The sequence below is a fragment of the Typopeltis vanoorti genome, chromosome 11, assembly GCF_054136105.1.
Source record: "Typopeltis vanoorti isolate ZY-2024b chromosome 11, IOZ_Tvanoo_1.0, whole genome shotgun sequence".
Lineage (NCBI taxonomy): Eukaryota > Metazoa > Arthropoda > Arachnida > Uropygi > Thelyphonidae > Typopeltis > Typopeltis vanoorti.
The window spans coordinates 73,271,633-73,297,147 of NC_143559.1; the positions used below are offsets into that span (position 1 = coordinate 73,271,633).

The following is a 25,515-nucleotide window of genomic DNA, read 5'->3' on the forward strand; positions in this document are numbered from 1 at the left end:
TACAGCCCATTCTAACTGCAACTACACCAACGGCATATACCGCCCACCATCACCACTAGTATTTCTGCAGACAATCACAAACATCCATGCCCACAGCCTTTTGGCTGGAGAGCAGATACGCTAACCACTCAGCTTAACAATGATTCCATTAAAATTAATTTGTGTATTAAAATTTGTCCTATTACTATTATATACTTTCAAATTGAAAAGTAACTTTATTCCTGATGAAGTATACCATAAAGAGTGTAAAATTAGTGAATGAATAAATAATTTTTACTATAATAGTTATACCATTGTCATACTGAAATTATTACCTTACTGCTAACTTCTTTTATGTTTTAACTTTGTGAATTTTTTTAATGAATAGTAATGTGAGTGATCTAAGGAATTTTATCTATTTTTATTACCTTTTATATAGAATTTTGTATTTTTATTTATTTACTTACTTTGTATAATCCAGAAAGCCTACTGTGGAGATCAAACACCAAATTTTTCAAGGCACTTCAGGCCTCCAATAAGCAAAATGGTGGTCTCACACAAAGTGATGAAATCCATCTCCCACCCAAAAGCAATCAAATGCCAAAGGTAGAATTCAAACCTGCAGTCTGTTGGCTGGAGAGAAAATATACTAACCATTTGGTTAACGAGGTCAGCATATTAATAATGAATGTATACTATTTTTGTCTAGTAACTCTGTCCTTTATTTTCTACAGAATGAGTCTTGTCAACCTCATTAATAATTTTGAAGAATGCAACCTGAGGTTAGCAAGAGGTTTACAGCATATTATGAAACCAGCTATATAAATAAAACTGTATTTTGTATCTGTTCAAGTTTTCTGGTTTATATCTCATAACAAAATCAACATTCTGAAAACTTTTATTTTTCTCTACTCATTTATACATTTTTATGAGCAAATTAAAGTAGAGAAATCAATTCCTATAATAAATTACAAAAGTGTCTCTTTCACACTAACAGCTAAAATTGTATAAAGAATAGTAAATAAAAGATACCTTCATGAATATCTGTACAAATATGTTTTACTGGTCACAGGTTACACTTATGTTTATAAAGTTGTTTCCAAACAAAGAAAAAAAAAGTGACTTATACAATTTAATTCAGCCTCATTTCAAATTTTAACATTTTTTAAACTTAATTAGATCAGATGATAGTCAAATGCATTTATAAACAATTATTGGTCAGAGAGAAGCAAAAAAAAAAAAAAAAAAAAAAAAAAAAAAAAAAAAAAAAAATTCATTTTTAAATTACAGTATAACATCATTTGTGATAAGTTAAGAGAACATCTCCTTAAAAGCAATGATTAAAGTTAACATTGCATTACAACTTAACTGGACATAACACAACTTTTTCCATTACAAACAGACAATAGATCAATATATAACAAGTATTCTGTACAAATATCAGCATTAGTATTATTTACACAATGTGAAGTTTCACCCCCCCCCTTTTTTTTTTTTTACTAAAGTATCACAATTCATCAATTAAAGGAGTTGCATCTGCAGGAGTGGATTCAATCATTGGGCTAGGAGATGCCCTTATGCTAGACATTGGAGTTCTTGGAGTCATTCCTCCTGGAGTTCGAGATACAACTAATGTTTCCTGTTGTCGTTTCTTTGCCCACTGTTCAGCCATACGCTTCCAATCTGCAGCTGATGGATTGGCATTTCTGAAAGCATTAATCCATCACAACAGTAAATATCAGGATTCTTTATGTATTATGTTATCAATAATTTTCACATTTTAAAAATTATAAATTAAATTTGAATTTAAAACCATAATGATTAAACTACAAGTTCACCAGCACAACACCCCTTTTTTTTTTTTTTTTTTTACTATTGATCTAAAAGATGTGTCACAAGCCATCATCATGGCCTGTAACAGCCAAGTAATCTCCTTCATATTAATCTAATAAAGTCTAGGATAGAGCAATAGATCTCATCTACATAATCTGCTATACCTGTCAACTGCATGTGTTTAGTGGAATAATGTTTATATATCAATAGCAGCTTGAAGTGGAATTCCTACATCACCTCTTAAGAAATATTGTCAACAGAAGCTATTATGTTAAAAGATCTGTCAGTTCTAGATGCCTATACTACTTGTGGATAAATTTCTTTCTTCAGTATGACATCACTTACTGGAGTGGAGATTATTATGGGAAACACAGGTATACTCAGTAAAGACATATGAAATGTCTTTACATTGAGTACATCTGTGTTTCATACGTCCTGTAATAGTGATAACAGTGAGCATCACTAGGTCACAACACTGTTGTACAAAAAAGCAATACTCACTTCCTATGCAGCATCTTATTGAACTGGAGAATTACCATATTTTTTTGTGTATAACACATCCCCATTTATAAGAGAAACCCTACTTTTTCGAACCTAAAATTAAGAAATCAATATTTTAAACATTTCCACTGTCTAATCATAAACTTAGTGGGAGGAGGTCCAAACTGTCTCTCTGAAGCTTTATTTCCATGTTCTTTTGCATAATTGATGACTTTTAACTTGAATTTTGAAGAATATGACAATTGTTTTTTTATTTTCGGACATTTTTATAGGCTAGTGCTCAAAATATTGTTAATGCATTAACTTACCCTGCCAACAAATTGCAGACATATGAATGCTTTCAGAGTTCTGATTGGTTTATTCAGAATCAGCTGTTAATGATGTCAATCGACAAAGTTAACAAAGGCTAGTGATTGGTGGAAGCCAGTTTGCGGAGACAAGGTATCGACAGTTTTGCCATGGCAACTGCGGATCTCTCACCCCCCCCCCATGTATAAGACGACCCCCAATTTTCGGTCTAAAAATTTTAGGGAAAAACATCGGCTTATACATAGAAAAATACGGTATATACCATCCTTGATATCTTACCATGACAAAAACTTTACACCTATACTGCTGTTCACTTTATGTCAGCAAAAACATTAAAAAAAATTCCAACATATATTGTTATCTAACATGGATCATGATCTGCACTTGATCTTTCTGATAGTACAAAAAGCAAAACCAGAGAGATATTCCACAAATCTTTTCAACATTATATCTATCAATAGCTATAAGAAATTACCTAGCAACATTAAATATGTATCTTCAGATCATATACAGACATACCCCGACTTACGCGAATCGGAGTTACGCAGTTTCTTGTATGTACGTATTCCCATCCCGTTTCACCAGTAGTTGTATCTTTCTGGCGCCGGCCGCATTCGCCATTGTCACACATGCTGCAAACAAGCACTGACGTGTTTCACACGGTCTCTATTCATACACGAATTTTAATCTACAAACCTTGTGACTGTTTAATGTTATGTTCTCGATAAAAATTTTATCACATAAAAAAATAATAATGTCGTCCAAAAGAATCAAGTCTGATTCTTCTACAGCTAGCAAGAAAAGGTAAAAAAAAATTAACTTTGGAAACAAAACAACATTATTAAGGATTTTGAAGGCGGAATGAAAATTTGTGAGCTAGCAAAGAAGTTCGATCTACAGGAATCCACAGTAAGAACAATCATGAAAGATAAAGAAAGAATTCTCTCTGCTGTCAAATGCCCAATCATTGAATTCAAGCATAATTCGTAAACGTCATGGGATTATTGGTGAGATGGAAACAATGCTTAAATTATGGTGTGATAATCAAGTGAGAGTAAAAAATTGTTCAGTTGATCAAACGACAATATGTAGCCAAGCCAAGCTGATTTTTGAGAGGCTAAAAGTAGAAGCTTGGGAAGCGGCCAAAGAAGAAAATTCTGTGGCCAGTAATGGTTGGTTCAATTGATTTTAAAATTGTTGTAACTGGCACAGCATCACGGAGATACGACAAGCGCTGATAAAGAGGCTTCGTCTGCTTTTCCTGAGACACTTAAGGCTATCATCGAGGAAGGTAGCTATAGCAGTCAAACCATATTTAATGCAGACGAGACCGGCTTGTTCTCGAAAAAGATGCCTAAGAGAACTTTCATCGCACGTGAAGAAAAAACGTTTCCTGGCTTCCAAAGACTGGTTGACAGTAATGCTTGGTGGAAATGCAGCTGGTGATTGCAAGTTAAAACCTCTCTTAATTTATCGCTCTGAAAAATAAATCTAAAGCTGGCTTGCCAGTGATTTGGAAGTCAAATTCTAAAGTTTGGGTGACAGCTTCTATTTTTGAAGACTGGTTTGGTCACCACTTCATACCTGAAGTTGAACGTTATTGCCAGTTTAAAAAAATTCATTTAAAGTTATGTTCATTATTGATAATGCACCTGGTCACCCTCCTGCAACTTTAATTGATTTTGATCCATGTGTAAAAGTTTCTTGCCTCCAAATACAACCAGCTTGCTTCAACCAATGGACTAAGGAGTTATCAAAACATTCAAAGCGTACTACACACAGCGTTCGTTTGCAAGTCTGAATGAAGCTATGAGGCAAAATGAGCACCTGTCTGTTAAAGAATTTTGGAAACAGTTTAATGTTTTAGATGCTGTAAGGATTATTGGAGATTCTTGGGGTGAATCCCAAAAAACCTTGAATGGTGTCTGAAAAAAACTTTGTCTATCCTTTTTTAAATGCGAAACGGAAATGTTGCAAGAAACTGATCAAGTTGCTGAGGCAATAGAAGAAGTTGTCAACCTTGCCAGGCAATTAGATTTAGAAGTCGACAGTGAAGACGTCAGTGAGCTGTTAGACTCACATAACAAGGAGCTTACAATCAACGAACTCATAGAAATGCATGAGCAAAGCGCTACTGATGAGACTGAAACCTCAGATCCAGTTCAACCAGAAAAGCACATGACAATTGCAAAATTAACAAAGGTCTCAGCTTAATTAAGAAAGGTTTACAGATTTTGGAGGACACAGATTCTAACGAGGAACGAATTGTAGCCACAAGGCAAGGAATAAAAAAATCATTGGCATGCTATGAAGAAATTTTGCGTGACAAGAAAAAGACCTCATGCCGTCAGACGAATCTATTAGATTTTATGAAACCATCGACATAGAAATAACTTTCTTTTTTTTATGTATGAAAAACTACAATTATGTTTATATTTCTTAAAAAAAAAAAAAAAGTGTTTTTGTAAACCTTTGGTCCCAATTAACTAATATTTTGTATGTTTGTATATATAAATTACATGCAAAATTATACCCCGAGTTACGCGAATTCGACTTACGTGCTTTTTGTTGGTCTCACCTACCGCGTAACTTCAGAGTATGACTGTATATTCAAAAAAAGACTGAAGAATTGTGTTATGAAATTAAATAACATTTATTTATACTTCAAATGTGCAATATAAATCAGCAGATAGATAAACAATTATCTATTAGAAATAATTTATGCAAATGAAATGTTTTAACACAAATGAATAATAATCATACTGTCTACATATAAATACATGTGTAACCAGAAGTTACACATGTATTTATATTTATTCTTTTAACAGTTGTAATTGGGTGATATATATATATATATATATATATCACCCAAGTATTTTCTTGTGCTACTGTAGTACACCTCATGTTGTCTTATCTCTTAAAATTACCTTCATTCTTCTATGTATGATGGAAAATTAAGAAGGCAAGACAATTTTGTAACAGCTTTCTGTTCTCCTTTACCATGCATAAATGAGCTGCTCACAATGGTGATGTTACCAACTATAAGATATATGCCAGCTACAAACATTAAAGACTTTCAAAGCTCTGATGCACACCATCGTGACTAGTCATATCAATAATATGAACAACTTGTGTTTTGTGTACTAAAAATTTCAGCTCAGTATGATGACAGCTATGTGACAAAAAAGTTTAACAAGAATCACTAGGTCACGATACTGTTGGTGTTTTAAATTACTAATTATCACAGCTAAACATTTTTGGCTGTTGCATTACAATATAGATAAGAATACTTATCCTACAAAAGTAACACTCTTTTAAATGGTTAGATACAGTACTTACATGATATAGCAAATTGTCATCAGAACAGACCTACTCAGTATAATAAACTGCTGAAAATTCTCACCCAAAGCCTAACAGCATTTGTGTTGGGCTTTGGTTTAGAGAATGGCATTCTAAAAAGAAATTCTCTATAGCATACCTTTCACTCTGATCAGCTATTCCTTTGGTCACCACAGTGACTGGTGACTATTTTATTAGTTTTCTTAGTTCACGTACTAAAAACTGCTAGTTTTCCATCAACAATCAAGTAATTATTTTGTAGACATGACCAATTTGGAGGAGTTGGGGAATGTGCAAGCTAGATATAACATGAGTTACTGTACCCAGTTTTAAACAAAAAAAAGAACCTCTCCTTTCTCTTAATGTGTAAGCAAAACAGTACAGCAAAAATATCATATCACACTAGGCTCAACTATGCCTTTTATGTAAGATAAAAAGCTGAAGTTTTCAGGAGGAAAACCCCTGTCACATGTATAAGAGAATGGCTTCTGTATCTTGAGTTTCAAATAAAGCTCCCTGAGGCCCCACAGACAGGACTCAAATCCAATCTTTATGACCAAAGGTTGGAGATCCTCTTCTGAATTATAGAAGCACTCAAAACTGAATCTAGTCAATAAATTTTAGAATCAAAACCTGTTTGGCAAGGATGACATTAATACCAACATTTAGAGAATGGAGCCATCACGCTATAATAGATATTATGTATTGTGAAATGTTATTAAAATGTCACTGATGTTGCCAAAGGTAGAAGTAATGTTCATAACATCAGACAAGGGAAAAATCAGGTGTTGCAGCCAGACTGATAACTGGATACAGACGAGTGCATTCTATAATTCACAACCATCTGAATACCAAAGCAACTGAACAGAAAATCACAAAATACCGGTAACCCTCATATAATGCGGTACTTATACAACGCAGTTTTGATATAACACGGTCTACAAATTGTAGTAACCCTTTATCTTTTCATATATTTTCACTGTGTGACTTAAAATCAAATTTTATCTTCATTATTGTGTCTGCCCGTATTGCTCATTAGCAAATTTATATTAGGAGAAATACCCTTTAGCATGCATGTACATATTTTCTTCGTGTCAATTGGTTACCGTATAAAGTGTTTACTGTTGAAAATTGTCTTCGTTTTTTGCCAGGAAAGTGAATTAAAAATCATAAGTGTCTTAATCTCAAGCTGAGCACTTTATTTTCTGGTGAGTTACATACATAATTAATATGTAATGCTTTTTTATGTAAAAAAATAATTTTTATAGTAATGGCCACTAAAACTGCAATGAAAGGGGAAAAAAAAACATTGAAAAGAAAATTCATCGCTCTCAAAAAAAAAAAAAAATTAAAATCTTGGATTGGTTGAAAAATGAAAAAAAAAACAGTTGTTGCAAGGCCTTTGAATTTAAATGAATCAACAATTCAACAATCAAACAAAATGAACATAATATCTGAGAAAGTGTTACTGCTGAGTCAATGGTAAGTGCAAATAAGTGATGCGACATTCTAATGGAAAAAAATGGAGAAATCTCTAATGATTTGGATAAAAGATTGCACTCAAAAGAAAATTCCTTTGGATGGAAATCTCATTAAACAAAAAGCTCTCCAAGTTTATAAACATTTAAAAGAACTTGATCAAGATTCTTCAGAAGATGGCTCTCAGCATGGAATTTTGTGACAGTAAGGGTTGGTTCGAAAACTTTAAAAAGCCTTTTTCTTTGCATAATCTTAAAATCCAGGGAGATTCAGCATCAGCAGATGTAGAAGCTGCCCAAAAATACCCAAGAGAACTTTTAAAAATCATTGAAGAAGGTGGTTATAGTGCAGACCAGGTGCTCAATGCGGATGACTCTAGGTTATATTGGAAAAAAAATGCCAAAACGCACCTATATTTTGAAAAATGAAAGATCAGCTCGTGGAAAGAGATTACATGGCAAAAACAATGTTTAGTAACCGATCCTCAAATCCTTGTGCTGTGAAAGGGCTCGACAAGTCCACCCCTACCTGTTTATTGGCAGGCAAAAAACATGGGTTACAGCTAGAATGGTTGAAAATTGGTTTTTCAAGTGTTTTGTACCCGATAGAAAGTTACACAAAGAAAAAAATTATCGACTTCAAAATTCTACTAATTTTAGATAACATACCAGGCCACCCAACAAATTTAATCCGAATATTAAAATAACTTTCTTCTGCCTAATACTACTTCATTTATTCAACCGCTCAACCAAGGAATAATATCAACATTTAAGTCATATTACATTTGTCGAACATTCCAATTAATTTTGAAAAAATTGAATCTTATCCAAACATGACACTGCCTCAAGCGTGGAAAGAGATTTCAATGTTGAATTGTGTGAAAATTATTTCTCTGTCCATTAAGGAATTACAACTCTCTACACTGAATACTTGCTGGAAAAAAATATGGCCTTTCACTCATAAATAAAAAACATCTACGAAATGTTAATTTGAAGACAGTGATGATGATTAAAATATGCACTTTATTTTATTTTGCTTGAAACATTTATGCATTATGAGCAATGAAGTTTATGTATGATTTGTCATTTTTATAATTTCATACTATGTATTTGTTTCATAGTTTATATGTTTACTTAACTTACATGAATTACCCGAATTAAATAAAAATATATTTTTGTTGGATGTCGTTGTTTATATAATTAAAAAAAAAAAAAAAAAACTGAACATAACTACTTTTTTCTATGTGATCTGAGTTTCACATAATGCAATTTATATAATGCAGCATTTCTATGGAACCTAATATCCGTGTCATACAAGATTACCTGTATTTGGAAATTGTATCTATCATGGCTTTCTAGACCAGCGCTTCCCAATCTGTGGGCTGTGATCCCCCCTGCCCCCCAGCCTTTAGTTTTGTTGAGGGGGGTGTAATAATGAAAACAAATTAAAAATGTTTTAAGACTAAGTGTTGCATGTCAAATGTGTATGTAAGATGCTAATAATGTAATATTTGCATTTGATTTTTGCAATATTCGCTGTGTATGTTTTGTAATTGAATATAAATATAATAAATATTATAATAGTATGTATGTATTACAATTTTTTTTTCGATGGGTGGGCATGAAATATTTACATTTTTCCAAGGGGGGGGGGGGAGACTGAGGGCCTTTATATCCATAAGTTTGGGAAGCACTGTTCTAGACAATATATTCACAAGGAATGAAATAAAATATATCTTGATAAACATTGAAGTAAACCTTTTGTAGCAATCCCAACACTTTCCTCTATTTTGTAAAAGATTCAAGTTCAGTTTCCAGTAGTAAACTGACAAAAATCATCTGTGCCCTCTTTCTCCCTCAATTCTCATCATAATCAAATTCCTGACATGTACCCTCAAGGAGTATACAGGACCTTAACAAGGACCAACTTTTTCCTTTTTCATTGTGTTAGCTGCTTCCTCTAAAGTCTCAAAAAATTCCTCCACTTCTACCTTCGTAGAACCTTCTGTGGGACCATAGGCACAAATGAATCTCATTGTCCAGTTCCCCATTCGAATATTTCCCCACATCAATCTACTTAATATTGCCCGCCATTCAAGAAGATTAGTCTTGTATTTAGTGTTGAATACTATAGGTACTCCTTCTTTTCCTGGAATATACCATTTTGTATTTATTGCTCAGAAAGATCTTAACCAGTTTTTGTCTTTCAGTCACCTTTATCATGTCAATTTGGTACTTATACAATTTCTCAGCTAGCTCCATTTCTTTGCCGTTCAGGCTTCTTATGTTGAGAGAACCAATCATGAACCCTGAAGATGTTGAGTTGGGGTGTGTTTCAGGATTTGTTGCAGTAGCTGACTGCAAAAACAATGGGGCCTTGTTTAACTGAGTGATGATCCATCCGGCATGAAATTCTGTCATGTTGTACCATCATTTTATATTGCAGTTTAAGCCAAAGCGACTAAGAAGTCAGATAAATCCGAAATTGCCAGTCCATCCTCATTCAATCAGTATTCAGGTAGATACCTAACAGGGTGTACCACGAGAAGGTGAGGATTGGACATTAGGTCAGAAGCCCTGATCGGTTCTCTGCATTCCCTTTAAAGACTATGTGGAGGTCTCCTCTCAATTATACAGCTTTGATCCTTAAGCACCCCTATTAAAATTATTAATAGTAATAATTTTAGATGACACTAATTTAATCTTTGCCAGTATGTTTCTTCTTTTTTTTCTTATTATTATTAAGTGAGACTTCCAGAGAGTCAGGGACTCATCATGGGAGGGTACATACTATCTGCACCAGCTGTCATACATATTCTTGAATTCATTCATACTACTTGCACACAACATCCACTTGCAATCGATTCTAATCATTCACCACTATATGAGAGAAAAATCTAGCTTCCACCCTCTTCTTGACAACCTTCATTCTCAACTTCCAAGGATGCCTTTTCATTTGCTTTCCCCATCCTCTATAAAATGAAAAATTCCATGTATTGGTATCCTGTATAACCCTTTCAGAAGTTTGTAAATATGAATCACATCACCCCTCTTTCTCCTCTTTGCTAGTGTCTGCAGGCTACAAATTCTCAATGTCTTCATAATCAGTACTCCACAATCTTGATATCATTTTTAACACTTTCTCCATTATAATAAGAATCAGCATGGAAACCAGGAGACCATACTGGTTTCCATGCTGATTCTTATTACAATACTTCACTTGGACTGTATAAGTCCAAGTGAAGTCTTATTAAGGCCTCATAAAGAGACAAAATAGCTTCTTTTTCAGTGCCAAGGTTCATTTCAGCATTGCAATTATCTTCTGAGTTGAATTTGCAATCTTTGCTATATGGCTTTTGAACTTCAACTTCCTGTCTACTAAAACTTCAAGATCCTTGGCCTGATCAATTTCCTTCTAGTATAATCCCACCAATATAATATGGCACTGGATATTCAATCTGCATGACTTTACATTTACTAACATTGAACTGAGAGTCATTTTTAAATGCCCACAATTCCAGCTCCATTCTTGATTACCCTGCCTATTTTTGCATCATCAGCAAACAACACTGTGTCACATGTCAAATACTTCCTAATGTCATTAATGTATAGAGTGAGCAACAATGGATCAAGAACTGATCCTTGTGATACACCACTGGTTACCTAAAATCTTGCAGACCCAGATCCTTCATATACCACTTTTCTGATATGTCAGTCAGCCTTCTTATTCACACCAATATTTTATAATCCAATCCTATATCCTTCAATTTATAGAACAGTCCTCCATGATGTATTCTGTCAAATGCCTTAGCAAAGTCCAAAAGTATGACAGTATATCCATTCCCCTTGTCTAACTCAACTGTACCATTATTACAGAATGTGAGCAAGTTGTTCAAACATCACTTACCTTTAGTAAACCCATGCTGTTCATTGCTGATGAACAGCATGGGTTTAATGTTGGTGATGTAAACCTCCCAAATTTGGGAGGCTTACATCAGCAGACCTTCAGCCCAACAGCCAAGAACACCTACATAGCCTGCTAAGGGGACACCATCAAGACTTTTAGGATAACAATAGCTTCATCACTTCATTCTCAGTTGTAGTGCTTACGTGCACGTGTCTTTTTTGCAAGTTCCTTTTGAAGATGGCAACGTGATGTTGCCAAAATATTGGAAATATTTATTGAAGTGTAATTTAATTTATATTCTTATCTACATTGTCAACCTCAGGGGCTCACTTTAGTGAGTATGGGTGTGGCAAACCCGAGGTACCTGATGCTGGACCATGCCTTACTTCATGTAATATACATCTGTTATATTATCTGTAGACTGGTCCCTCCTCTTCCTCCCTTGCTTCTTTCTTTCTTCTCTTCTTGCTCCTTCCCCCAAATGCTATTAGAGTATTCGAGGGGAATCTTTCCTATCTTTCTATGTCATTTCGTCTTGTGCTAACAGGACATTATCAAACACTGTAACACGATCAGGCCATCAAAAAAAATGTTCATACCGCATCGTCCGTCGTGCGGGTTACCAAGGGACACGTTTGGGTTTTAGGCAGAGGGACCCATTCGAAAAACTCTCCTCAGCACTCTGCTAGAGGAAACTTCATCAATGGGCCTGATACCCGTTTGGGGAGGTGTTTAGGGACAGTGCAAAGAAATGGTTCTGCAAAAGGACGGAAATGGCAACGACAACGGCACCAGACTATGGCTTTAGGCAACTGGAACATCTTCTCTCTCTGACAGGGAAGGAGTTGGAACTGGTTGAGGAAGCCAAGTGCTACTGGCTAGACTTAGTCGGGCTTTCTTCAACCAAGAGGAGAGGCTCTGGAACTGTCGACCTGGATAAGGGGTGGAAGCTCTACCACTGGTGTGAGCCTGACAATGTCTGCTCAGGCGAGTGTGGGGATACTCACAAGCCCCCAGCTGCCAGACTGTGTTGCTGAGTGGATCCCATTGGGGGAACAGGTATGTGTGTTAAGGCTTCAGATGAAAAACTATGATTTGGCTGTGGTGCAAGTCTATGCACCTAATCTGGAGTCAGAATACTCTGTCTTCCTAGAGGAAGTGGATGCTGTTTTTGACAGGGTGGCAGACATGGAATCAGTCCTGCTAATGGGTAACTTCAATGCACATGTTGGAACAGATGACCAGACATGGAGGGGTGTGGTAGGGAGGAACGGTGCCCCTGACCTTAACGCGAATGGGTTGAAATTATTGGACTTCTGCTGTATTAACAGCTGGTCCATAATGAATACCTTCTTCCAGCACCGAGAAGTCCATAAATATATCTGGTACAGGGATACACTAGAACAAAGGTCTCTGATTGACTTCTTTATAGTCTCAGCAGACTTATTTTCCTCAGTGTTGGATGTTCGTGTGAGAAGAGGAGCAGAACTGTCAACTGACCACCACCTTGTGTGCACTCTATGGCTTCAGAAACCAGATGCTACCATCAACGCTGGTAGGCCTGAGCAGCTATACCGCGTGAAATGGGAGACATTGGAAAATGAGGCTGAGGAAGAATTTTGCAGATGACATTTCCTCCAGGTTCAAAGAGATTCCCAAGCATACTGCAGATGTTGAGGAGGAATGGAAGCTGTTCAGAACAGCTGTCACTGCCTCTGCACTCTCATGGTGTGGCAATGAGCAGTGAGAAAAGGACACCTTGGTGGAACCAAGAAGTCCGAAAAACTGTCCGGGCAAAAAAGGAGTCCTACCTAACATGGCTTAGAGTCAGGTCACCTGAGATGCGTTTGCGGTATACTGAGGCACGAAAATCTGCTGCTAAGGCAGTAAAGACAGCAAAGCAGAAGGCTTGGGAATCCTTTGGAGAAAGATTAGACTCATCCTATGCAAATGCAAACAAAGTATTCTGGCAGACCATCTGCCGCCTTCGAGGGAGGAAATCGTGCACAGCAAGGGCAATTAAAGCCTCTGATGGTGCACTTTTAACAACCGAAAAGGATATCCTCCACAGATGGAGGGAATACTTTGAGAGCCTTCTTAACTTGGGTGGCCCAGCAGTTGTGGATGGACATCCAAGAGGTGCAGATCGGGGCAATGACTAGTCTCACAGCAGAAGAGGTCCATTTAAGCAATAAAATCGCTAAAATCGGGCAAGGCTGCTGGTAATGATGAAATTCGGCCCAAAATGCTAAAAGTCTTAAATCGAGACGTTGTTCTCTGGCTGATTCGAGTGTGTCAGGCTGCTTGGATATCTGGGAGAGCACCAAAGCAATGGCAGACAGGCATAATAATACTAGTCTTTAAGAAGGGTGACCAAAAGGATTGCAGTAACTATCGTGGCATCTCTCCGCTCAGCCTGCCTGAGAAAGTGTATGCTTGGAAAGGCGGTGCAGGAGCATAGTTGAGTCAAAGTTCCAGGAAGAACAATGTGGCTTTCATCCTGGTAGAAGCACAACTGACCAAATCTTCACTTTAAGGCAAGTCTTTGAGAAATCTTGGGAATATGCCAAGAATGTCTACACATGTTTTGTGGACTTGGAGAAGGCATATGACCGGGTTCCTTGGGATAAGCTTTGGCAAGCAGTACAGGAGTATGGAGTGGATGGTCAACTATTAGCTGCCATCAAGTCCCTGTATGAATGCCCTGAGTTTTGTGTCAGGGTAAACAGCAAAGTCTGAACCTTTTATAGTCTCTGTTGGCCTCTGCCAAGGGTGTGTTCTGTCACCCCTCCTTTTCATAATATTTATGGACTGGATTGATAGGCACAGCCAAGGCAGTGAGTGTGTCAGAATTGGAAAATGTAGCATTGGACGTCTGCTTTTTGCAGATGACCTCCAGCAGACCCCGGATAGGTTTGTAGCTGTTTGTGCAGATGCCGGAATGAAGATCAGTGTGGCCAAAATTGAAACATTTGTGGTCTCAAGACAACCATCCCAGTGCACTCTAAATGTAAGTGGAGTCCCAATGAGGCAGGTGGAGAAGTTTAAATACCTTGGGTCCATATTCACGAATGATGGAAAATGGGACGTAGAGCTAGATACTCGAATTGGCTTAGCAAGCTCAATATTGCGGGAGCTTGGCCGTTCGGTAGTATTGAAGCGGGGGTTAAGCCAGAAGGCAAAGCTGGCTGTCTTCAATACAGTTTATGTCCCCATCCTCACCTATGGTCACGAGAGTTGGGTAATGACCCGAAAGAATGCAGACACGAATCCAAGCGGCTGAAATGAGGTTCCTTCGAGGGGTTGCGGGGCTGACAAAACTCAAACAGAGTCAGAAGCTCTGCAATTCAGGAAACCCTCAATACTCAACCGCTGCTTCTCCGTGTTGAGAGATCACAGTTATGTTGGTACGGGCACCTGGTCAGAATGCCTCGAGAGGCTCCCTCATTGCCAAGCCAGAGGGTGGAAGGCCAAGGACTCGCCGGATAGATTATATCCGAATGGGTGGACACGTTTGGGAATCCCACCAGAACACCTGAGCTTGGTGACAGAGGATCATGACCATTGGAAGTTCCTCTTGCAGCTGTTGCCCTCACAACCCAATTAGGAAGAGTGGGCCTTGAAGATGTATGTATCTACATTGTCAATTCCTTAAATGAGTTAGTAATGCATAACCAATGCATAAGCTTGTCTACGAGAATATGGTTAATATAATGACTGCACTCATTAACAAAATGAAGACAGTTGGTTAAAATATGACTGATGGTTAGCCCAGCGCAACAGAACTCACACACATCACCTTCAATAGGAAGCAGTGTGTAAAATGACTATGACTTATGCACAGCTGAACAAGAAAAACTTCCTCATTGCATTCCTTGCACTCATCAACAAAATGAAGACAGTTGGTTAAAATATGACTGATGGTTACATCAATACAAAACACATGCATGTCATCACCCTTCAATAGGAAGCAGTGTGTAAAATGACTATGACTTATGCATAGCTGAACAAGAAAAACTTCCTCTTTGCATTCCTTGTGTAGAGTGCCACAATTTAATTTCAGGCATGCTTTGATAGAGTATTATTAGTCTCTCTGTTCAATGATGACTGTCACTGGGATAAAAGCTTGTGCTTGATGATCTACTAGTAATCAGTGTATGGAACAGGCAGATGGTGGAAGCTCAAGAAATGAGCTGACCTAGCTCAGTATTTGCAGCCTCATTTCCTTTATCCCAGTGTGGCTTGGAATCCAACAGAAGCATACATACAAGTGTAGCTCCATAAATGAGAAAGGGCATGTTGGATTTGAGAGAGAGCAGTGGATTTCTGTAGTTGTAGTCTCATCCCTTATAAGGAACTCTGTATATAGTATACTATTGATAGTGGTACAATCTTATGTAGTTTAATCAAGTTCTGTAGCATAGAACTTGCATTAAACAACTTTACTCAGCAGTAAAGTTGTTACATTCTAGTGGGATCCAAAAGGATATCGTGAGAAGACAACAGAAGATTCCACTAATCCTCTGATTTTGAACAAGCACAAAATTAGAGTATTTGATTCTATAAGCTTGAAAGAGCTGCTGGTAGACAACAGAAAGTTGGAAAATTTGTATGGTCTGCAGAAAGAAAAGCTACAGGGTGGAAATGTATTTAGTAGTGTATGTGCTGTGTTGTCTATTCCAATGAGCATCTGTCTGCAAAAAAAAAAAAAAAAAAAAAAGGACTGTATGGCAATCTGACAGGCGTTGCATAGATTCTCCCACAGTGAGCAAAAATAATTGGCCACAAGAGATGTCCTGGCAGGGAATTTATTTTTAGCATATAATAGACAGCTGTTGCCATCAAAGTGACAAAGGTGTTTCATTTGGCCCAATGAACAGACTGGGAAGTTCGAAATGCTTCAGTTGCTATTCTTAGCTTAATGGTGAATAGAGTCTAGCTTCACATGGTACTCTTTGTGTGGCAAGAGCATACATCTGGGAGTCAATGAAGTTTGGATCTAATCAGTGCTCTGCACAAATGAACCAAAGAACACCTGTCAACACTCCAAGAGGTGGAAAACAGGGTGTGAAGGATGTTCATCGCTTTGCTCACTTATCTCGCAACTGATGTCTATGAGGGAGGAAAGCGAGTTGTCAAATATGAGTTCAGAGAACTTGGCTTCTAGTGCAACTGGGATTAAAGTTTGTCTTAGTATAAGTTCAGGGTCAGGATGATCACATTTGCAGCAAAAGCACACAAATTTTCTGCTATGAAAATCTAAGCCCATTTGCAAGTGATCATTTTTGAAATATGTTTAATGGTTTGATGCAGCTATCTTACTATGATCCTCATATTACATGAATGACAGAAGATGGTGAAGCCACCCATAGAGGGCATCACTTATAGATGGAAGAAGTTGTTCGGTTACTGAAGTAACTTTGCAAGTGATCTTTGATTGCAAAAACAATGACACTAGAAACTAAACCTTGTGGGACCCCCCCCCCCTTGGGTAAATGGTTGTGTGAGAGTTGTTCCTACGTGTATGGGAGTGAACATTTCCTGTGATACCGTTTTACATATCCAACCATGTACTGCATCATGGATATCACAATGGAGCAAGCTGACTAGCCCACCATCTTTACTTTAACAGAATTCGATTCTGTGACAGCTCATTTATCAGTGATGCAGTGAACCACTTGATAGAGAGTGTATTATGTAAGCTGCAACAACTGTGATTCCTAAAACATCTAGTTGGTTTCCACATTTCCCTAAGCCACATTTGAGTGATGATTGCACGGTGGCCAGGGAAGCTCAGAACTTTCCTGGCCATTGTGCAATCAGTGAAAGATACTCATTGAGTATCTTTCACTGATAACCCACAACAACAAACCTCATTGCTTTCAAGCATGCTCAAGCCTGAACAAGACACATCTGTTGTCAAAGCAAGAAGGAATCTCGGATCCAATATATATCTTCTATGACAAGAGTGTATTGCAAAAATTAGATTTAGAAAAATATTTTAAAATCTTTTCTAAATTTAAAAAGTTAAAAATATTAAAGGCAGATATACCATCCACCAGACTTTATTCTTGAACATAATGGATACACAGTTGCCAACCCGACAGCAATTGTCAGCACACTCGGGAAGCAGTATCTACTTAACTCCACTGAGTTCCTTACCCATAAAGACAATATAGGGAGAGAAAATAAAAATCAGTTTTCTTAGCATGATACTGAAGAATACAATAGGCTATTCACAAAAGAAGAAATGAAAGCTGCTTTGCTTAAATATCTCGCGACTGCTATGATTTTGGTCTGAGAAGGAAATTTTCCTCCTTTTATCAAAAATTTTTTATTCATCTGAATCTTCCAAGTCGGAGTAGGAACAACTCTCACACAACCATTTACCCAGGGGGGGGGTCCCACAAGGTTTAGTTTCTAGTGTCATTGTTTTTGCAATCAAAGATCACTTGCAAAGTTACCTCAGTAACCGAACAACTTCTTCCATCTATAAGTGATGCCCTCTATGGGTGGCTTCACCATCTTCTGTCATTCATGTAATATGAGGATCATAGTAAGATAGCTGCATCAAACCATTAAACATATTTCAAAAATGATCACTTGCAAATGGGCTTAGATTTTCATAGCAGAAAATATGTATGCTTTTGCTGCAAATGTGATCATCCTGACCCTGAACTTATACTAAGACAAACTTTAATCCCAGTTGCACTAGAAGCCAAGTTCTCTGAACTCATATTTGACAACTCGCTTTCCTCCCTCATAGACATCAGTTGCGAGATAAGTGAGCAAAGCGATGAACATCCTTCACACCCTGTTTTCCACCTCTTGGAGTGTTGACAGGTGTTCTTTGGTTCATTTGTGCAGAGCACTGATTAGATCCAAACTTCATTGACTCCCAGATGTATGCTCTTGCCACACAAAGAGTACCATGTGAAGCTAGACTCTATTCACCATTAAGCTAAGAATAGCAACTGAAGCATTTCGAACTTCCCAGTCTGTTCATTGGGCCAAATGAAACACCTTTGTCACTTTGATGGCAACAGCTGTCTATTATATGCTAAAAATAAATTCCCTGCCAGGACATCTCTTGTGGCCAATTATTTTTGCTCACTGTGGGAGAATCTATGCAACACCTGTCAGATTGCCATACAGTCCTTTTTTTTTTTTTTTTGCAGACAGATGCTCATTGGAATAGACAACACAGCACATACACTACTAAATACATTTCCACCGTGTAGCTTTTCTTTCTGCAGACCATACAAATTTTCCAACTTTCTGTTGTCTACCAGCAGCTCTTTCAAGCTTATAGAATAAAATACTCTAATTTTGTGCTTGTTCAAAATCAGAGGCCTAGTGGAATCTTCTGTTGTCTTCTCACGATATCCTTTTGGATCCCACTAGAATGTAACAACTTTACTGCTGAGTAAAGTTGTTTAATGCAAGTTCTATGCTACAGAACTTGATTAAACTACATAAGATTGTACCACTATCAATAGTATACTATATACAGAGTTCCTTATAAGGGATGAGACTACAACTACAGAAATCCACTGCTCTCTCTCAAATCCAACATGCCCTTTCTCATTTATGGAGCTACACTTGTATGTATGCTTCTGTTGGATTCCAAGCCACACTGGGATAAAGGAAATGAGGCTGCAAATACTGAGCTAGGTCAGCTCATTTCTTGAGCTTCCACCATCTGCCTGTTCCATACACTGATTACTAGTAGATCATCAAGCACAAGCTTTTATCCCAGTGACAGTCATCATTGAACAGAGAGACTAATAATACTCTATCAAAGCATGCCTGAAATTAAATTGTGGCACTCTACACAAGGAATGCAAAGAGGAAGTTTTTCTTGTTCAGCTGTGCATAAGTCATAGTCATTTTACACACTGCTTCCTATTGAAGGGTGATGACATGCATGTGTTTTGTATTGATATAACCATCAGTCATATTTTAACCAACTGTCTTCATTTTGTTGATGAGTGCAAGGAATGCAATGAGGAAGTTTTTCTTGTTCAGCTGTGCATAAGTCATAGTCATTTTACACACTGCTTCCTATTGAAGGGTGATGTGTGTGAGTTCTGTTGCGCTGGGCTAACCATCAGTCATATTTTAACCAACTGTCTTCATTTTGTTAATGAGTGCAGTCATTATATTAACCATATTCTCGTAGACAAGCTTATGCATTGGTTATGCATTACTAACTCATTTAAGGAATTGACAATGTAGATACATACATCTTCAAGGCCCACTCTTCCTAATTGGGTTGTGAGGGCAACAGCTGCAAGAGGAACTTCCAATGGTCATGATCCTCTGTCACCAAGCTCAGGTGTTCTGGTGGGATTCCCAAACGTGTCCACCCATTCGGATATAATCTATCCGGCGAGTCCTTGGCCTTCCACCCTCTGGCTTGGCAATGAGGGAGCCTCTCGAGGCATTCTGACCGGGTGCCCGTACCAACATAACTGTGATCTCTCAACACGGAGAAGCAGCGGTTGAGTATTGAGGGTTTCCTGAATTGCAGAGCTTCTGACTCTGTTTGAGTTTTGTCAGCCCCGCAACCCCTCGAAGGAACCTCATTTCAGCCGCTTGGATTCGTGTCTGCATTCTTTCGGGTCATTACCCAACTCTCGTGACCATAGGTGAGGATGGGGACATAAACTGTATTGAAGACAGCCAGCTTTGCCTTCTGGCTTAACTCCCGCTTCAATACTACCGAACGGCCAAGCTCCCGCAATATTGAGCTTGCTAAGCCAATTCGAGTATCTAGCTCTACGTCCCATTTTCCATCATTCGTGAATATGGACCCAAGGTATTTAAACTTCTCCACCTGCCTCATTGGGACTCCACTTACATTTAGAGTGCACTGGGATGGTTGTCTTGAGACCACAAATGTTTCAATTTTGGCCACACTGATCTTCATTCCGGCATCTGCACAAACAGCTACAAACCTATCCGGGGTCTGCTGGAGGTCATCTGTGGAAGAGCTAAGCAGAACTGGGTCATCTGCAAAAAGCAGACGTCCTAGGAAAAAAGGAATTATATGGGCAAACTTCGAAATGGGGACATGGACAATGAAACTCATTTGTGACTATGGTCCCCCACAGAAGGTTCTTCTAAGGAAGAAGTGGATGAATTTTTTGAGTCATTAGAACAGGCAGCTGACATAAAGAAAAGGAAAAAATGGGCCTTGCTGAAGATCTGAACAGTAGTGGGAAATGAATCCTGGAAGACATATAGGAACATTTTGGGAAAATTCGGAGAAAAGGGCCAAGCTAATAATAATGGTAAATACTTACTGGACTTTGGATCATGACACAGACTAGTCATTATTAACACCAGGTTTCAACATAAAGATGTGCACAGTTCACATGGAGAGAAGACACAAGAAATAAGAAAAGTCTCATTGACTATGTCAATGTTGATAGTGATATCATAAGGCTGGTTCAGGATACAAGAGCATACTGAGGATTTGAAATTAAACGTGACCATTACTTAGTACTAAGCAGGATAAAAATGGATATCAGATTGAAAAAAACAGTATATAAAGTTTTAAAAAGAATTAAAGTTGAGCAACTTTTACAAGCAGATTGTAGACTTGACTATACAAACATTATTGGAAAAAAAAAAATTAAGCAAATTGAAAACAATTTGTTTCCCTCCACTCTTATTCATCATTTATATGTATTATATGATGGAAGAAAGTGGTATCAGACCTGATATTAGGATTGGAGATGTGAAACTTAGCTCTCTGATTTATGTAGATGATGTCATACTCCTAAACAAATATAGTGCAAGTCTCAAGGATTCACTAACTAAATTGAATAACAGTTGCAACAAATTTGGCATGAAAATCAGCAATAAAAAGAAGAAAACTATGAAAATAAGCAGTAGCATAGAAAACTTCAACATGAATTCTTGATCCTATAGAACAGTGTTTCTCAACCTTCAGATATCCGTGTGTGCCCATTCTTAAATTTATTATTACCAAGTACCCCTTATTATCATCATCATCAAATTCCTGTACACCCTCAAGGGGTGTACAGGATATGATAGTACTACATAAAAAATTTACATCATTACTAACTTCCTATCTACAATTTTCCTCCAAATCAGTCTGTTACTTGTCAAGACTCCAACATTATCACACCTTATATTTCTATCGTCTAAGGCACTTTGTACCGTATCAATCCACCAATATCTTGGTCTTCCTCTGGGTCGTTTTCCTGCCAACCTGGCAGAGAACACTTATTTTGCTAATCTTTCCTCACCTATTCTGTTTAAGAATGGGCGAGGAAATCTCATACCACCTGAGATTAGCTCTGCTAACGCATTCCTGGATGCCGACAATGTCAAGTTCTTTCCTAATATCCTCGTTTGTAATATGATATTGCCATTGATGCCTGGTCTTTGGTCAAGTGTTTTACTTCTGACCCAGCTCTCAGATCCATAAGTTAAAACTGTCTTGTACACAGCTAATTTAGCATTCCGACTAATTTCTCTCTTATTCCATATGAATTTATTCAATTGACTTCCTACCATACCAGCTATGTTGATTCTGTTGTCTATTTCCATATATAATTTACCATCTTCACTAAAAATTGTGCCTAAGTAGCTGAAATGTTTTGCTTGTTCCACAGGTTCTCCATTCACAATGCAGTTGATATTTTCAATGTTTCTGCCTATTTTCATTGTCTTTGTCTTTTTATTGCTGACCTTCATGCCATATCTATAACAACAGTTATTCAATTTAGTCAGGGAATCTTCAAACTTGTAGCGGATTTATTTAGAAGTATAACATCGTCCACAAAGAGCTGACATTAACATTTCCAATTTTGATATCATGTTTAATACCACTTTCCTTCATAATGTGATCCATATAGATAATGAATAACAGAGGGGATAATGGACATCCTTGTCTCACACCAGATTTAATATTAAACCATCTTCCTGCACTTTCTTCAATTCTGACTGCTGATTTACAACTCAAATAAAGAATAAGTATTGCTTGATATAATGCCCCATTGACACCATATAACAGTAGTGTTTTGAATAGCTTCTATCTTGGCACCTTGTCATATGCCTTTTCCAGATCGACAAAACTTAAATACAGATCTTTGTTATATTCCCATGCTTTTTTAACTAATTGTAAAGTGAAGATCTGATCCTGACAGCCTCTATTTGACCTGAAACCAGCTTGTTCTTCACCAAGCTTTTCTTCCACAATTTTTCTCAACCGTTTCTCAAGTTAATGGCATAAATCTTGCCCGGAACACTCAGTAGGGAAATACCTCTGTAATTCTCACATTCAGTTTTATTTCCCTTTTTATATATGGGTACTATTACAACTCTAATCCAATCATCAGGAATTTGTCCCTCTGTCCAGGCCTTCTGAACTATGCAGTGCAGCCACTGTAAGACTTTTATACCACCGTACTTCAGCATTTCTAGTCGAGTATCATCTACTCTTGCTGCCCTTCCACAATTCCAGCCTTTGATGGCTTTTTCTAAAGTATGGATATGTATTCCTGACTGTATGCGTGGTGAGTGTTTTTTTATCACTGCTTGTTTCATTCAACAATTTTTCAAAGTAATTACTCCATACTTCAAGGATATCTTTTTCTCCTGTTTTCATGTCACTTTATCATCTCTAACTCCTTTTACAGCACTCTTTCCTCCATTTCTAAGCTTCTTCAACAACCACCAATATCTTACCACCTTCTTGATATTTATTTTTTATGTTCTTGTCAAAGTCCTCCCATGACTTCTTGTTTTAGTTTTACACAGTGTTTAGCTTTCTTACATTTGTCTCTGTATTCTCTAGCTGCCAGGAACTTTTGATATGCTTTCTTCTTTTCCTTCACTGCCTCTTTAACTTCCTGTTTCCACCATGGAGTTCTGATTTTTCTATCCTTTCTGACAATCTCACCACATACCTCTCTGGCTGAATCAATCAGGGTTTTCTTCAAGGTTTGGTTCTTGTTCTCAAACTCTTTCATTTTTTTCCCAATAATCTTTGTGTATTTTAGTCTACACTTCACATCCAATCACTAGCCTTTGTTAATTCTATCGATTGATGTCATTAACAGCTGATTCTGAATAAACCAATCAGAACTCTGAAAGCATTCATACGCCTGCAAGTCGTTGGCGGGGAAAGTTAATGCATTACCAATATTTTGAGCTTTAGCCCATAAAAATGTCTGGGAAAAAAAAAAAGATTGTCATATTCTTCAAAATTCAAGTTAACAGTCATCAATTTCAAAAAAGAACATGGAAATAAAGCTTCAGAGAGACAGTTTGGAACTCCTACCACTGAACATATTAGGCAGTAAAGATGTTTAAAATATTGATCTTAATTTTGGGTTCGAAAAAGTAGGGTTAGTCTTATACATGAAAAAAACGGCAATTCTTTTTTTCTTAATAATGATTCCATGCACTAATAATGCATAGCTGAAAATTGCCATGAACCCCCCCCCCAAAGATCTTTCATGTACCCCAGGGTGCACGTACCACACTTTGAGAAACACTGCTATAGAACAAATAAAATATTTCAGCTATTTAGGCATAGATTTTAGTGAAGATGGCAGGTTAAATCTGGAAATAGACAACAGAATAAGCAAAGCTGGCATGAAATATCCAGCTTTGCTTATTCAGCTGAATAGATTTATATGAAATAAGAGAGAAATTAGCCAAAACATCAAACTCGCAGCATACAAGATGGTGTTCAACCCAGTTTTAAGTTATTATCTGAGAGCTGGGTTAGCACTTGATAAAGCACTTGATCAGAGACTGGGGACCACAGATATGAGGACAAGGAGAAGAATTAAGGGAGTGAACTGATGGCATCAATGGTAGAAACATTAAAATGAAGATATTAGAAAGGAACTTTCATTATTAGCATTTCAAGAATATGTTAACAGAGCTAATCAAGTTGGTATGGCCACTTAAATAGAATGAGTGAAGAAAGGTTAGTAAAACAGGTGTTTGATGCCAAGAATGCTGAAAAAAGATCCAGAGAAAGACTGAGGTGGATTGATTCAGTCAAAAGTGCCTTAGAAGAATGAAATGTTAGATGCAACAGTATTTGAGTGCTGACAAATAATACACTAATTTGGAGGAAAATTGTTCAAATGAGATTAATAATATTGTAAACTTAATAATGCAGTGCTGTCGTAGTAACCTGAATGCCCCTTTGTGGTACACGTATCAGGAAACTGATGATGATGCTAATGATAATAACTGGTTGGCATATTTAAACTATAATAAACATCATCTGTATATATTGGCAGCTTAGTACTAGAATGAACATCATACCACACAGTTGCAAGTCAAACAAAGTGCAGAAGTTATTGCAGTACTAAATACAGTGTAAACATGTTAATGGTTTTTATTTTAACAACAGGATGCTTGTCATAAGTACAAGTGGTAGTAAGTCAAAAACTGAGTGTATAGAAAAAATTCCAATTCTAAAAAAGAATTCAGAAATCACTATTAGTTTTGATACTGCTTCTCTCTCTCTTTTTCTTTCTTTCTTTCTTTTCTTTTTTTACTAACATATCACTGAAAGAAACTCTGAATCTCATCAAGCCCCACTTTCCTGCTGATATTTTAGATTAAAATTCACTGTTTATGCTGGTTATTATGGAGGGATGCTGCTATTTATTTGTTTTGAGATGTGCTTATCCCCTCTCTTTTCCTATGAACCAGTTTCTAAACTAAATACCCAGAAATCAAAATCATTAATGTACATGCATGCACAAACACACAGTGTGGCTATGTATTGTTTAAGTGTTTGTTATTTGGTCTTGTGGCCTAGCACAGATATATTTTTGATGTATTTAAACAGCTAACATCTGATAATACATTTTATGACAATAAAAGAATCAAATAACAATTTGCTCTTCTTACACATCTCACCCATAGTCAGCAAATTTATTTCCATATATCTAGGATGCCTGAAAAGTAGTACCCTAGATACACGGGAGGGAAGATCTGCTGGCATATCTTGGAATACACAAATCTGCAAATTAGCCTATTTTAGACAAATTGGGTGAATCATTAATATCCAAGAATATTAGAAAATACACATGCTAACAACTAGTATGGCATGTCAAAATAGAAGACCATGCTTGCTTTGGACACTTATTCTTACAAAATCAA

At 37.1% G+C, this 25,515-nt stretch overlaps 1 protein-coding gene across 1 annotated transcript in view; it reads right to left on the bottom strand.

Moving 5' to 3' along the window:
• Window positions 1-861: 861 nt before the first annotated feature.
• The window catches only part of Spt6 (transcription elongation factor Spt6), a 651,062-nt gene continuing 626,408 nt past the window's right edge, over window positions 862-25,515 (bottom strand). The window contains exon 41 of the mRNA XM_090401053.1: window positions 862-1,685. Coding sequence (XP_090257179.1) covers window positions 1,487-1,685 — 199 coding nt within the window. The 3' untranslated portion in view covers window positions 862-1,486. The remainder of the gene's footprint in view (window positions 1,686-25,515) is intronic.